This window comes from Schistocerca americana, chromosome 1 (genome assembly GCF_021461395.2).
Source record: "Schistocerca americana isolate TAMUIC-IGC-003095 chromosome 1, iqSchAmer2.1, whole genome shotgun sequence".
Classification (NCBI taxonomy): domain Eukaryota; kingdom Metazoa; phylum Arthropoda; class Insecta; order Orthoptera; family Acrididae; genus Schistocerca; species Schistocerca americana.
The window spans coordinates 418,341,170-418,355,781 of record NC_060119.1 but is presented as its reverse complement, the minus strand read 5'-3'; the positions used below and the strand labels follow the sequence as shown (position 1 = coordinate 418,355,781).

The 14,612-nt window shown below is 33.5% G+C and overlaps 1 protein-coding gene across 1 annotated transcript in view; it reads right to left on the bottom strand.

The window, feature by feature from the left end:
• Positions 1–14,612, bottom strand: part of LOC124623271 (CLIP domain-containing serine protease 2-like) — a 60,626-nt gene that overhangs the window by 18,436 nt on the left and 27,578 nt on the right. The window contains exon 3 of the mRNA XM_047149025.1: positions 3,794–3,891. Coding sequence (XP_047004981.1) covers positions 3,794–3,891 — 98 coding nt within the window. The remainder of the gene's footprint in view (positions 1–3,793; positions 3,892–14,612) is intronic.

Sequence of the window (14,612 nt, the reverse complement as noted above, 5' to 3'; positions counted from 1 at the left end):
TGGTAATAATTAAAGCGCAGGTGGACGTCCAGCGAGAGCTGTAATTATGGTGTGGCAGCAAAACTTGCTATATACACTAATGCATTAATATAGGACCAATTTGTATTGGAAAAAATTAGTTCCAATTTTGGCAAACAGGTAAAAATTTGGAGCTGTACACTTTTTGTATGACGGTATGACATACACGATGTCCTTGGATAGGCCATAGCGTGGGTGAACAGCATGGCTATCGGGAAGAGAGACCATGTGCTGTTGGTGAAACTGCCTTATGTGAAAAGCAGCGATTATCCTCGACTGAGAGAGTCTGAGGACAAGCCAAATACTATGGAATGGTTTAAAGAAGATGATAGTGAAATCCTATCCTGGTGCGAGCTATTGATGAGGTTGCTATTGCCATAACTGACCATATAGTATGTGCGTGCCCTGAGTAGTTCTAGTGCTTGAACAGTGTCAAAAGAATTGTTCATCCCATGGTCAACAGCAAGGAAAGTTTTGCTGTTTATTTTGCTTTGGAACCTATACAAGATCCAGATGCTGCAGCAACTGAAACCTGACAATCTGTGGCAACATTCTGAATATGCTTTTCGATTTCTATTGCGGATCAAAGCTGATGACATGTGGATGCGCAATATTCTATTGAGTGAGGAGACACATTTCACACTACAGGGTGAAGTGAATACACAGAATTGCCAAATCTGGAGCACTGTTAAATTGCATGTTGTACATGAAGATCCACTGGACAGGCATACATGACTGTTTTGTGTGGATTCACAAGCACCTTTAGTCTTGGTCCATTCTTTGTTGAAGAGAATACATACAGTGGGCCTGTCAGGTGCACCTTGATGTCTTCATGTTAACGAGACTTTCTTTGACAGCATTTGATTACTGCTTTGGAGGCGTGGACCTGTGTGGAAATCACTGTTTGTATGCAAGATGGAGCAATATCTCATGTCTGTGGCCCAATGAAAGATCTGCTTAATGAAACCTTCCACAAAAGTGTTATCTCCAGATTTTTATCACATGTGCGACTAGAACGTAAACTGATCTGCATCCATGTGAGTTTTGGCTCTGGGAATGCGTAACAGAACTTATTTAGCACAAACACTTGTGGTCTGTACCTGGTGTGATGATCAGTATACAGGAACGCATTGCTCAGATTCCACCGGGATTGCTGTGAGCAACTGTTGATCATATCATTTTACGGATGCAGCATGTCGTCGACGACTCTGTTGCTCATACTTAACAAACAGCATAAGCGCAGTTTAATAATGAAATCATCTTTATGCCTTTCTCACTTGTTTAACCTTTTCTGCGACGTGCTGTTCCTAATCCAATACACATGGGAACATTCCCATACATTTTTCTTACAGTCAAATTGCCAGATTTGCACTGGTGGCCTAAATTGGGACTAATTTTTTTCCAGCATCAATCGGCTCCAACTTAACACAATAGAATGTCTACGCTGTTTCACTGCCATACAATAACTACAGTCCACGCCATGAGTATAACTGTACTCTAATTATAACCACACTGTAGAGTGCACGTGGAATAACTTGCACTGTAAAAGTGAAATCAGCAGGACACACGTAGGACGAGTGGTTGTAATGGAGTTTGAAGGTAGGCAGTGTAGGGGTCATGACGAACACTGGAAGGGAAGTGCGGCTCTAAACTGAAGCCTATGCTCACAGTTTTTGTAATCATCAAGTGGAGTCTTTCCATGCACACATTTGTTGATGACCATTCAGAAAGATCGATTGTCACCTCTAGTTTGGTAAGTATTCATAAAGAATTCCATTGGAAATACAACAAAAGCAGCAATTTGTTTTAGCCTAGTTATTTAATGATTTGTAACTATAAAAGAAGTGTAATGGGTGGCATTTTGAGTAAAACCTTCATTTCTCTTGTAGCCATGTTAAAATTTGCTTCTGTTGTCGAAACACAACGGAGTTCACATAGTATCACCTCACTAACTTGTTGTACATACGCAGTCTTGGTTTGTTAAGTTAGCAAGTGAGGAAGTTAGCTCAGTAGCTTATGAAAAAGCCCATCCTCAACAGAAAAATATTGCTATTCCTAAACCCACAACGTTTCCCATTTCAACAGCTATCGATGGCCCTTAAAAAGTAGATTCTTTCTCCGAAAAGGTCTGTAATTTGTGGAATAATACGATAGATAATGAAGTTTTGAATGTTAACGATATGGCAAAATACTCTACTCTTTGTGTGCTATCATTTGTCAAAATCTCATCTCGATATTTCAAACTGTTTTTGAAATATGAGGGATGTTGTGGATATTTCACACTTGTTTTATTGCGTGCATGCAGGATCACAAATGAGTGTGCCACGTCAAATTTCTAGAGATTGGTGACAGGCAGAGACCTCCATCCAAGTCCAAAGAAAAATTCAATATCTTAGCTAATTTGCATATGCAACAACATATTATGTAGTATCCACCATATGGAAAATCGTAGCAACCGCCATCTTTCATAACAATTTTTTCCTAATTTTGCACAGTAACTGTGACCATTAATAAGATGATTAGCACATCATCATGAAGCTGACAAAAGTAACGCAAAAATGAAATTCGTTTGTCGAATAGTTCTGAAACTCGTTTGAGAAAGATTACCAGGCTAGCTTCTAGATTCTGTCATCGCAGTGCATCGCCGACCAGCCGAAAGCGATCAGACAATGTCGGCTTCCCCTTCCAGGCAAATGAATGATCTCGCTCTGTGCTTTGGACAAAAATTGCCCACTGCACATTGGCCACTGTATCCTACATGGGCCATAATATCGAAATTACAATTACGTTGCTTGTAATACGAGGTATTGGAAGGTTGGCAGTTAGAGCTGCATTCATCTGAACCTATTAACAAATAACACTAGAGCAAGATTACGTTTCACACATTATGTCTTGAAAATACCTTCACTCTCAAGTGAAAGTATGTTACAAAAACGGTACCGATAGTTACGAAATACGATTGTTCTGAGTGACATTGAACAATGTTTGTAAACTACTAGCCATGTTGCAGCTGTATAGCTATTATCAAGTGACCAAAGGTCAAAATCATTTGACCACAAGGATATGACAATTATTGCAGTTGTAGTCATATGTTAATGTTTTCAAGATAGGAAGTATAGGTCTGTAGTTATTGCTATGTGTTACTAGGCTGTTAGGGCTTGAATCGAAAATCGTACTCACCAACTTAAGTTGAATACCCTGCTTGGACTAATTTAGATAATATTTGGTATTATGTTATAATTAATTTTGAATGTAGTGTACTAGTGTAGATGCCACATAGTTGCCTGTAGAGGTTTGGTTCCCAGTGCAATTTAGATTCCAAATAAAACGCTGGAAAAATAATTGACAACAGCTGATCGATTCCTTGTACTACCTGCAAGTTTAACTCAGAGATCGTTGGAACTCGCACTGTTTCTTGATGCTGTAAGTCTCAATGATAACTTCACTGGAACTGGTTATTTTTAAGTTACGTCGTTGTGGTACTGAATGTGTTACACATAACCAAGTATGTCGTGATGACTTCATGCAGGAGGTAAAGAAATTGGCATATGTTGCCACTGATGGTTCCTGAGGATGAGGCTGGGCGAGGTATAAAGTGCTTCAAATATTACTTAAAAATAATCAGAGATAATATTATTCAAATATATTATCGAGATAAACTATGTCTGCAGAACATGGGAATTCATTCACCTTGTCAGTGGTAAATAGAAAAGTAATAGCTACTGCCAATGATAATGACTATGATGAGATTAATAAGAGTGAGCATGCAACTTACGTGATGAGTAGCCAAGCAGCGCCATCCAAGGATACTGGTTGACAACAGTCAAGTTGCCATTGGTGATGCGGTCAGAGTCGTCCAGTCCACATGTGGCCCTGCATTGCATAGCACATTAGCTTTCCCGTCGGAGGCAAGTAGAAGCATTTGTAGTGACAACACATATTCTTCCACTTTTGAATAACATAATCATGATAAATACCTTCGTGGATTTAGAAACTGACAAATAACTACAGACGACAACAGACATATTCGTAAAGGATTTCGCAATTTCTACAATTAAAGATAGACTGAGGAAGCAATTATTTCTTTCCATCAATCGAATGAATCACCAATATTACTACATGGCTAACCATGTAAACAGTGTATGGTGCATGGACCCAGTGGCAGGTAGGCTATTTAACAGCTACCAGGAACAGAAATAATTTGAATTTCTATATTTTATATAAGTATTGACCAAATTTATAAATTTAAAAAGCTGTTGCAGTCTACTCATTAAGAGCTATAGCACTACATAGTGGGAATGTTGAATCCACTTGGCAGTTGCATTATTAACATTCCTATCAAGCACACACAAGATATAAGAAAAATAAAATTTTATATATGTATTTAAAATATCTGAAAAAATAATTAAAACCTGAATGTCATGAAACTTATTATCATTATTTTTAAGATTCTTAATCCTATTGTATCTCAATTTAATACTACCATCTTCAAAACACTGAAAATCCCACAAATCTGTTTGGCAAAAAATTTTTAATTTATGATCAAGGTCCATACAAGTTTTTTAAGGAAATCTAGTTTCTGAATATTCTTACCCAGGAATGTAACACAAATAATTTGCCTCTAACTCACCAATCTTTTTAAACAAATTAGAAATATTTACATTACTGAGCCTTTCTGGTAGAGCATCAACTTATATAGACTACAAATTAATTGAGCTGAAAAATTATTAATCTTCTAAGTAAGGACGCATATGAATAATATGTGGGATAAATTTAGGTTCCTTCATGAAATAGTAAATATAGTGATTAATTAATTTTCATTTTTATTAATTTTATTTAAGTTCCATCTTTGTATATAGCAATCTTGAACACAAATCTTGCGTCTATCTGGGAGTTTGTTCCTAGATGGAGGATTTAAGTAAAAACAACCGAAATCTTTAATTTCTTGACAAGTAAGAAAGTTCTTGGTTAAATCATGACATTCATCATTTTTCATTGATAGCAACATTTTGGAATGATCTTCTTTGCAACCTATTTTTAAATGGTTCTTGTAATAGTTAGCTGAAATATATTTTCCACATACACAAATTGTTTATCATTATTCATATTTTGTGGCAGTTTTCAGTCACATTCTGTACAAATATGTAATTGCTTATTCTTTGTGTACATGTGTGAATACAAATTACCAACTGACTTCCCCACCTCACCTTTTCTTACAGATTTTGGAAGCCTTCATTTACTAAAAAACAACTTTTATTACATTTAAATAAAATTAATTCACTAGTATCAGGCAAATGTAACTCATTTTATCATATTCTAAATGAAACTTTGTGTAAATAAATTAATCGTCTTTCTTGTTGCTGTGCACTAGATAACTGTACAGATAAAATATTTACACTCTTAATTTTTTTACTTTTACTAGCGTTTTTACGACATATTTTTATATCATTTATGAGCTGTTAGTACAATACATGTTTCACGAGGAAGAAATTCAGATCTGCAATCAAAAGAGCTTTAGACACACTCTTAAGGAAATTACAACACTAGGTTATTTAAAAATCTTAACTTTTATATTAAATGGAGTCAAGAAAGATAAGAAAGAGAAATTAATTGCATCAAATTTACTGTGATTTATCAGTGGATGAAGAAAATGACTGCTGGATTTTTAAACAGGGAGAAACATTCATAGAATTTAATCACCATTTAAAGACATTTAAAAAATTACATTATATTAAATTGAGTCGATTTTAGACCTCATCTACAATAAACTTAAATATAATGATAAAGAAGTTCTAATGAATATCCATAAAGAGAGAAATCCTTGATTTAAAGCTCAGGATATTGTTTAAATTTTGAACTATACAGATAAGACAATAATGGCGATGATGGAGGCAAAACAAACTATGGTAAAATTTACAGATCCTCTTCTGTGACAGGGCTAACATGTAACAAATAAAGATCTATGTTGATAAATTAATGTGGTTTATATTCTTTAACTTTATCATCTAACAAGGAAAAAGCAAAATTAACTAATAATTGGGTTACACATGAAGGTTTACCATGCATCACAACATATTCTGAATGTAAACTACAAGAAACTATAAAATTAAAAGATAAAGAAAATCAGAAATTACAACAATTGAATGTCTACAACTAAGAAAAAGAATTTCTTATGTAGTATAGACGAAAAAAGAACAAATTATTTACATTGACACATCCCAGCCTTATACCAAAAAATTGTTGGTGGTATATAGTCTGAAAATCGCCATTCAGAAGATCATCTGGTTTTAATATGGGAAATCTGAAGAAGATAAAATATTTCATCAGAAAATGTGAATGTGCAGAGTATAAAATGGTAGAACCATAAATAATATGTCCTTCTACAAGTCTGATCTGGAAATAGGAGAGATCTCGAGAGATTGAATGAGAGTCTCTAACAGTTCTTTCCACCAACATGTCAGCTTCTAATGTTGTGTGCTCAGTGCAGAAGACAACTCGTCAGTCATTGGGTCTTCGAGGGCGAAGGCTGCTAAGCTATTAATTTGAACCTGTGATTGTGCTTTTTATGGGGTTGCCACTCGCCCCAAGTTAGTTTCTCTATCTACAGAGGGCAAGACACTTCTCATTAATGTTTCCTGTTTGGTTATTATTTAAATATTCACACATTTACACTGTTTTTTTACAACACTTGGTATAGCTTTCTTAATTGTTAACTTTTCTTTTCACTTCCGATATAGAGTATGACACGTCCGCCTGAAACAGAGTTACATGTATGGTTCTGAAGTACACCCGAAACAAAGATACATGTCCAGCTCTGAAGAACACCCAAAACAGATATACATGTCTGCCTCTGAAGAATGCCCAAATCAGAGTGACTAGCACAAACAAAGTACTTTGTCTCCCAAGCATGCCAAAGCAACCTAAATGTGTCCAAAGCACATTGGTTGCAATATTGTTACTCTTACTTTTGTCAAAAGAAGAGAAATATAATAAACAAAAACGATACACTCGTAAAGAAACCATTAGAGGTCGTCATACTAAAAACTGGGTTTAAAGTATATAAAGTATCTAGGTAATTAATAATAGAATTTAGGCGTTTTGGTGCATAGCACCCAAATGTGCCGACCAATCAGAAGCAAAATTAATACAGTTGGTAAACTCTCACAGAGGACTGGTAGATACCGTACCATCTGTCACTAATACCTCACTCCACTTTTGTACCATATGCTACCTCATGTGTATCAAGCTGCATTGAAAAATAAACTAGTGGCGGCCGCAGCAAGGAATATCACAGAACATATAGTTAATATTTGTTTTGGTATACACAGAGTCGATAAAACCAAAGAAATGTATGCTGTTCACTTGACCAGTCTATCTTTTTTGTTGAAAAATTACGTGACCAATTCAATGATATAGTTGATGAAAGACATTAGAAGAGGAAAAATGTTTGTGATAAAAAATTAACTAAATCTGTTGTAGAATTTGCTTAAAAATATTTTAACTAATGTTGTTACTCTTTGTAAATGGAGTCAATTCTAGAGCTCATCAAGAACGAACTTACTTACAATGGTAATATATGATTATTGATGAAAATAATATTCCTTGGTGTAAAGCTAGAGATTTAGCTGAAATATTAAAATATAGAATTAGAAATCAAGCTATTTTCCATCACATTACAGAATTATATAAAAAAAAGGTTTGAAGGACCACAAATAGCGAACCTTCATTGAGATACAAATTTTATCAGTGAAGTAGCTTTACATTCATTACTTACGAAATCAACATTAAATTAGCTGAACAATTTCATAACTGAACAGTTTTTACCATCAGTTTGGGAACATGGAGAATAAGAGAAGAAATTATAAATTCCTACAGAAACCAAATAGAACACAGAAATTATTTTGTAGAACGACTGCAAGAAATAAACAAAAATATCAAAGAAATAATCAAATTGGAGGACAGACAAAGAGAAAATTTGAGAAAAATAGTTAATATTGCTTTACAGACAATAAACGATCGAAGCAGAGAAACAGATAGATTATTATCACATGATGTACCTGAGACAAGAAATCAAAATTTAAGATTGGATTTCATTCGTTAAGATTAATCAGTAATAACAGTGACTGTAATTATAATAACATTAGCATACATAAAAGTACTTTGGAAAAAAACAATGAAACAATACTAGAGGTAATCATCCAAAATTTGCAGTTATGGTAAGACTTAAATATGATCCCAACTTAGTAGACATGTACTAGAGAGAGATTGAATATTATTTGATAGCATAATTATTTTTATCTTATGAATGATTAGACACAAGAATTGATTACTGATATGATCAATAAAAGTGGAACTTCAAAAACTTTCTTCATATTTACATTTTGTGTAACTTTCATAACAATTCTTGTCGCATCTAATAAGAAAACTTACTAAATCTATCATTTGATTCAATCAACTCAAATTTCAAATTCTCAAATCGTTCTGACTTCAGACCATTTGTGTTTACTTTTATTTTAAAATATATTGTACCTTCTTTAATAAAACATTATGCATAACTAATATGGTAATCAATATCAAAGAGTTTTCACAATTTTCAATAACTCCAATTATTCAAGTCCAAAAAAATTTTTGTGAATGAATTTCATTTTTATCTACCCAACTATTATGTGAATTATGAAAACGGAAGCATTTAATATAAGCCTTAAGTCATTTCTTCAACAAGACCTTCCCCACAAGATAGACATCAAGATATCTTGTCATCTGTGGTTCTCTGTCCAATGCCTTTAATTTATATTTGATTGGAATAGAATGAATACTGCTCTCAATTTCAAAAATTTCTCAGGCAAATTAGCTGTTTATCCTTTTCCAAAAATTCCTTCAAATTTACTGAATTTCACTTGTTTTAAATTTGGGTTTATTATTAGATACAATAACTGTGGGCTTATAATTTTTAGCATAAACTTTTATTCGCTTCATTTTTTATTGTTGAATGTTTTGTGTTATATTATTCATTAACTATTTTTGAAACTATGTCTATCCACTTGTAATCCTTACAAGTCAAATTTTTCCACATGTTTCTTTGAGTGTTCTATAAAATCTTTATGCTGCAGATGCTTTTATTTCTGGAAAAGTTAAGCAATTCTTGATGGTAAATTTTTTAATAAGTTCTTTAAACTGTTTATTGTAGAATTCTTTTCCATTATCTGTTTGTACATTTCTTTGTTTTCTTACTTTAAATATTCTTTAAAAGCATCAGCCATATTTTCATCTGCTTTACCATTAAGTGGAACAGCTGAAGCTCATTTTCAAAAGAAACAACAATTATAATTAATAAATATTTACATCCTCTTTTATTTTGGATATTTCCTTCAAGTTACCATAACTCAATTCTATTTGATCTGCTTGCCATACTTCATCTATATCAAATATACAATACTTAATCTTTCAAAATTTTTTCTCATTGGTTTACATAATACATTAATAATTTCTTCACAAATATACAGACCATCACCTACAGAAAATTATTAACAAATTTACTTTCTTTAGTCATGTACTCAGTGTACCGATCTAAAGTCCTCTGTCAACCATTTTTAATTGTTGCAGGGTGAGGATTACTTCTTTCAATATCTGTTCTGCAATTCAAGTACCACATATGTTTATTCATTTACATAGATTAAAAATTTATTAAATTTTAACTTATATAATTTTAACTTATGTAATTAACTTTAAATCTACTGATTCAGTTGCAACTGTATTTTTTAATCTTATAGTTAGAAAATTTGAATTTTGTGGTATTATTGATTTATTGATGTTATTTACTAAATATAGCTTATCAGATACAGTCACTGCAATATAAAAATAACAAATTTCAAATCTTTGTTTATATTGTTGCTAACAACAACAAATCTTTTTAGCCTTGAGGTCATCATCTTAATTGAGCACTTTTTGTTCATTTCTCATCATAAAATTAAATTCAGTTACTTGTTTATGATGTACTATGTTTTCTGGTCTATTACTCCTATCTAAAGTAAATATAAGATTTGTATTCAAGCTTTTCATCAACATGTGTTACTATATTTATCTTGATGAATCTGCATAATTTTTGAATTAAGTTCTTTTGTAGTAATATAATTACTGAATTATGTTAAAATACTTGAGTACTCAGTTTCGCTGATAAGATTGGCTAAATCATTTTCTACATACTTTTAGTAACTGCCAGCATAAACACTTATTAGATCTTTTAAAGATACTAATCATCAACTATTGGTTGCTTTAAAAAAGCCACATGATTCCTTATAAAACTCTTTCATTAAGCTTCCTATTTCTAAATCATTTCTTGCTAATAATTGATTTTACTTTATTTTCCATTATTTATACTCGCTTCAGATGCACCTTATTTTCAAAAATTTCGATTCACTGGATTTAAAATTCCATTAAAACTATAGTTATCTGGCAATAGATTTACCAGAAATATACACAAACAACTGTACATTATTTTATTAAAATTTTTTATTCTCTAATTATTGGAGTGAGGTAACTTTTTCCCAAACAGTTAACTAGTTGTTTTAGTACAGTGCCAGCAAATAAATCAATCACAAATTTTTATCATTATTTTTATAATAGCATATCCAGTGATTACCAAGATGATCAGATGTATCCAGATTAACTATTCCACAGTCAGTATATTTTCATTTGTACGGTAGTTAATGAAGCATAAATACACCATGAAAGTGTTTAAGCTGTTTACGTTTTGAATGCTTAACAAGCTTTTGTATGCCAGAATTACTTAAGGCATTAGGATATGTATCAATTACTTTTTGGAAATTGTTTTGTTGGATGTCCTTTCTTCAGTGCTAAATTGTGTCTGTGGCATTCTTCTAATTTGGCATCAACGTTTTTCTTCACCATTATTGGTATTGCAATACTAGCTGCTCCACCAGCTTGTGAACCAATAGTTGATAGGTATGGTAATGCTACCAAAAATAATAGAGGAATATCGCCTTTATCTTTTGTTAGTCCTGAACCTTCTTTCTTTTTTGTTAGATCTCAAGTATTTTTTCGCAACAGGAATGTATAGTGTTATGAGGAAATTGCCAGAGATTTTTGATCTGTCTTCCTTTTTTGTGTGTCAGTTAAAAGTTATCAATACCATGTAACTGACGATTATTGATTTCGTTTTCAATTGCTTTCAATATAATCAATGTTGAAATTACTCATTTGTATAGTTTAAAAATTTTATAAGATTTAATATTTTTATAAATCGCAAGTATTTTCATGAACACCCATACCTGATTGTTGTTTTCCACTCATTATTCCTCTAATTGTTGTTGCTGTTAATTTTTCGCCAAGTGATGCATCTTAAGCATACTCTCTCTCGTTTGTAGCTTAGTAAAGTTCTTTATCGGCTTCATCTAGTGCATTGATAACTTTATCACCACATGCTAGTCTTTCTTGTGGTTTAATACAAGGTTTGCAGTAGAAAAACATTGTTAGATGTATCTCTGGCAATGGTAAATGATTCAAAGTGCAATTGACAAACCCTTTTCCATATTCCTTATTTTACCAAAATGCATGTGGTAAACTGACTCTGATTAAACATGGAATTCCCTGTGGATTACTGACAGTAAAAACGTTAAATTTATTTGTTGATATTTGGATTATTCAAGCTTTTCCATTCTAATAATTTTTATTTCTAGATAATCCACCAAATTACTGGAGTACGTTATTCATGTAAATGTACACAACTGGTTTTGCTGTATTTTTTTAAATTAAACCTTCACCTATTTTCTCATCCCCCACTTGACTTTAAATGTGCAACTCATTTTGGCAAATAGACATCAGCAATATTTTTTTTAATTTCATGTTTTTACTTGACTATTTTATTTGGATTCTTTTCAGAATATAATGCACCTGAGTGGTACAAAAATCTGCATATTTTATAAATCAACAGCATCAGATTTTGTTTTCATATCTTCCATAGTAATCCTTCTTTAGTTGAAATAAGCATCAGTCCATTCGTACTCTCATGTGTCCTATTACCAACTGTTAATACACTACTGGTCATTAAAATTGCTACACCAAGAAGAAATGCAAATAATAAACGAGTATTCACTGGACAAATATATTATACTAGAACTGACATGTGATTACATTTTCACCCAATTTGGGTACATAGATCCTGAGAAATCAGTATCCAGAACAACCAACTCTTGGCATAAAAACGGCCTTGATACGCCTGGGCAGTGAGTCAGAGCTTGGATGGCATGTACAGGTACAGCTGTCCATACAGCTTCAACACAACACCACAGTTCATCGAGAGTAGTGACTGGCGTATTGTGACAAGCCAGCTGCTCGGCCACCATTGACCAGACATTTTCAATTGGTGAGAGATCTGGAGATAGTGCTGGCCAGGGCAGCAGTCGAACATTTCCTTTATCCAGAAAACCCCGTACAGGACCTGCAACATGCGGTCGTGTGTTATCCAACTGAAATGTAGGGTTTCGCAGGGATCGAATGAAGGGTCATAACACATCTGAAATGTAACGTCCACTGTTCAAAGTGCTGTCAATGTGAACAAGAGGTGACCGAGACATTTAACCAATGGTACCCCATACCATCACGCCTTGTGATATGACAGTATGGCGATGACGAATACACGCTTCCAATGTGCGTTCACCGCGATATCACAAAACATGGATGATACCATCATGATGCTGTAAACAGAACCTGCATTCATCCGAAAAAATAACGTTTTGCCATTCGTGCACCCAGGTTTGTCGTTGAGTACACCATCGCAGGCGCACCTGTCTGTGATGCAGCGTCAAAGGTAACTGCAACTCTGAGCTGATAGTCCATGCTGTTGCAAATGTCGTCGAACTGTTCGTGCAGATGGTTGTTGTCTTGCAAACGTCACCATCTGCTGACTCAGGGATGGAGACGTGGCTGCACGATCCATACAGGTAAGATGCCTGTCATCTCGATTGCTAGTGATACGAGGCTGTTGGGATCCAGCACGGCGTTCCGCATTGCCCTCCTGAACTCACTGATTCCATATCCTGCTAACAGTTATTGGATCTCGACCAATGTGAGCAGCAATGTCGCGATACGATAAACCGTAATTGCAATATGCTACAATCCAACCTTTATGAAAGTCGGAAACGTGATGGAACGCATTTCTCCTCCTTACATGAGGTTTCACCAGGCAACGCCGGTCAACTTCTGTTTGTGTATGAGAAATCGGTTTGCAACTTTCCTCATGTCAGCACGTTGTAGGTGTCGTCACCGGTTGCCAACCTCATTTGCATATCATAGAATCTTCTTCCTGTTGGTTAAATATCGTGTCTGTTGCATGTCATCTTCGTGGTGTAGCAATTTTGATGGCCAGTAGTGTATATCTCCATCACGTGTTACCGGTAATTTACCAACAAATTTAAATGTACCAAAGGGTCTTCATCCAAAAACTTTATCTTCACTATGTTTGATATATTCTGGTGTTCCTTTACTTATAGATATTCTTCCAATATTACCATCCTCTTTTTTTAATAGCCCTGTGACTTCTCTATCTTTATCCTCTTCTTCATATGTTCTCAATACATCTTGTATCTGGTGATTCACTTAGAGTATAGCGATACTGCAGACTTTCATATTGTTTGATTGGTGGTATATTGTGACATTCATCAAAATAGAAGTGGTGTTGATGAGTAACCATCTGTTTTATTCAATAGCTTTGAAAATTATATCTCCTCCTTGCTATTTGTGTTAATGACAGGTTGATCATCTTTGTTACTTGTTTGATACTCTGTTCTAGGTTGTTTCTTCCATTTTTAAATTATTCTTTTAACTATGCCTTTATTACTCTTTTTTGTCCACCTTTTTTTGACAACCACTGTGTCATATTTTGCAAACATTTATTAAAGATAAAAAACATTAGTAAAAGTAATTTTAGTTGGTTAAGAAATTTGTTATCTTTTGTCTGTAGTTTCCTTCTTTAGGGGTTGTAGTCATATCTGTTGTAAAAAAATCGAATCTGTCCTCATTCCAACATTTACTACATTTCTCTCTAAAATTGTCAAATTTTGAACCGTCACCAAAAAAGTCATGATAGATGTGACTTAAATTTGTGTCTTCCTGTCTAAAAATGTTTAAAATATTTAGATTACCCCTTAGTAATTGTTTTGGTATTTTTGAATATGTCTGAGGTAAATAAAAATAGTCTATTTCCGTATGTCTGCCTCTGGTAAAATATTCTCTAAATACATCTTGATTTCCAAGAATGAAATTGTCAAATATAAAAACTGATTTTCTTCAAACTTATCTACTAGTATAATTTCATCACTATTTCCAATAGAAGTAGCTGTTTTGTTATTTTTAACTTACATTTTTTGCATCTTTTTATATCTTTGACTATTTTCGTCGATCTATATCGTTTCAATAAATATCCAATGACTGGTTTATTCCAGTTCAACCATGTTGGAGCAAAAATATAATTCTCAATCATTAATTTTGCATTTCCACAACCACTTTGTTCTATTATTGCACATCAAACAGAAATCGTATCTTAGGATACCAATGTGTTTTCATTTAATTAAATATTT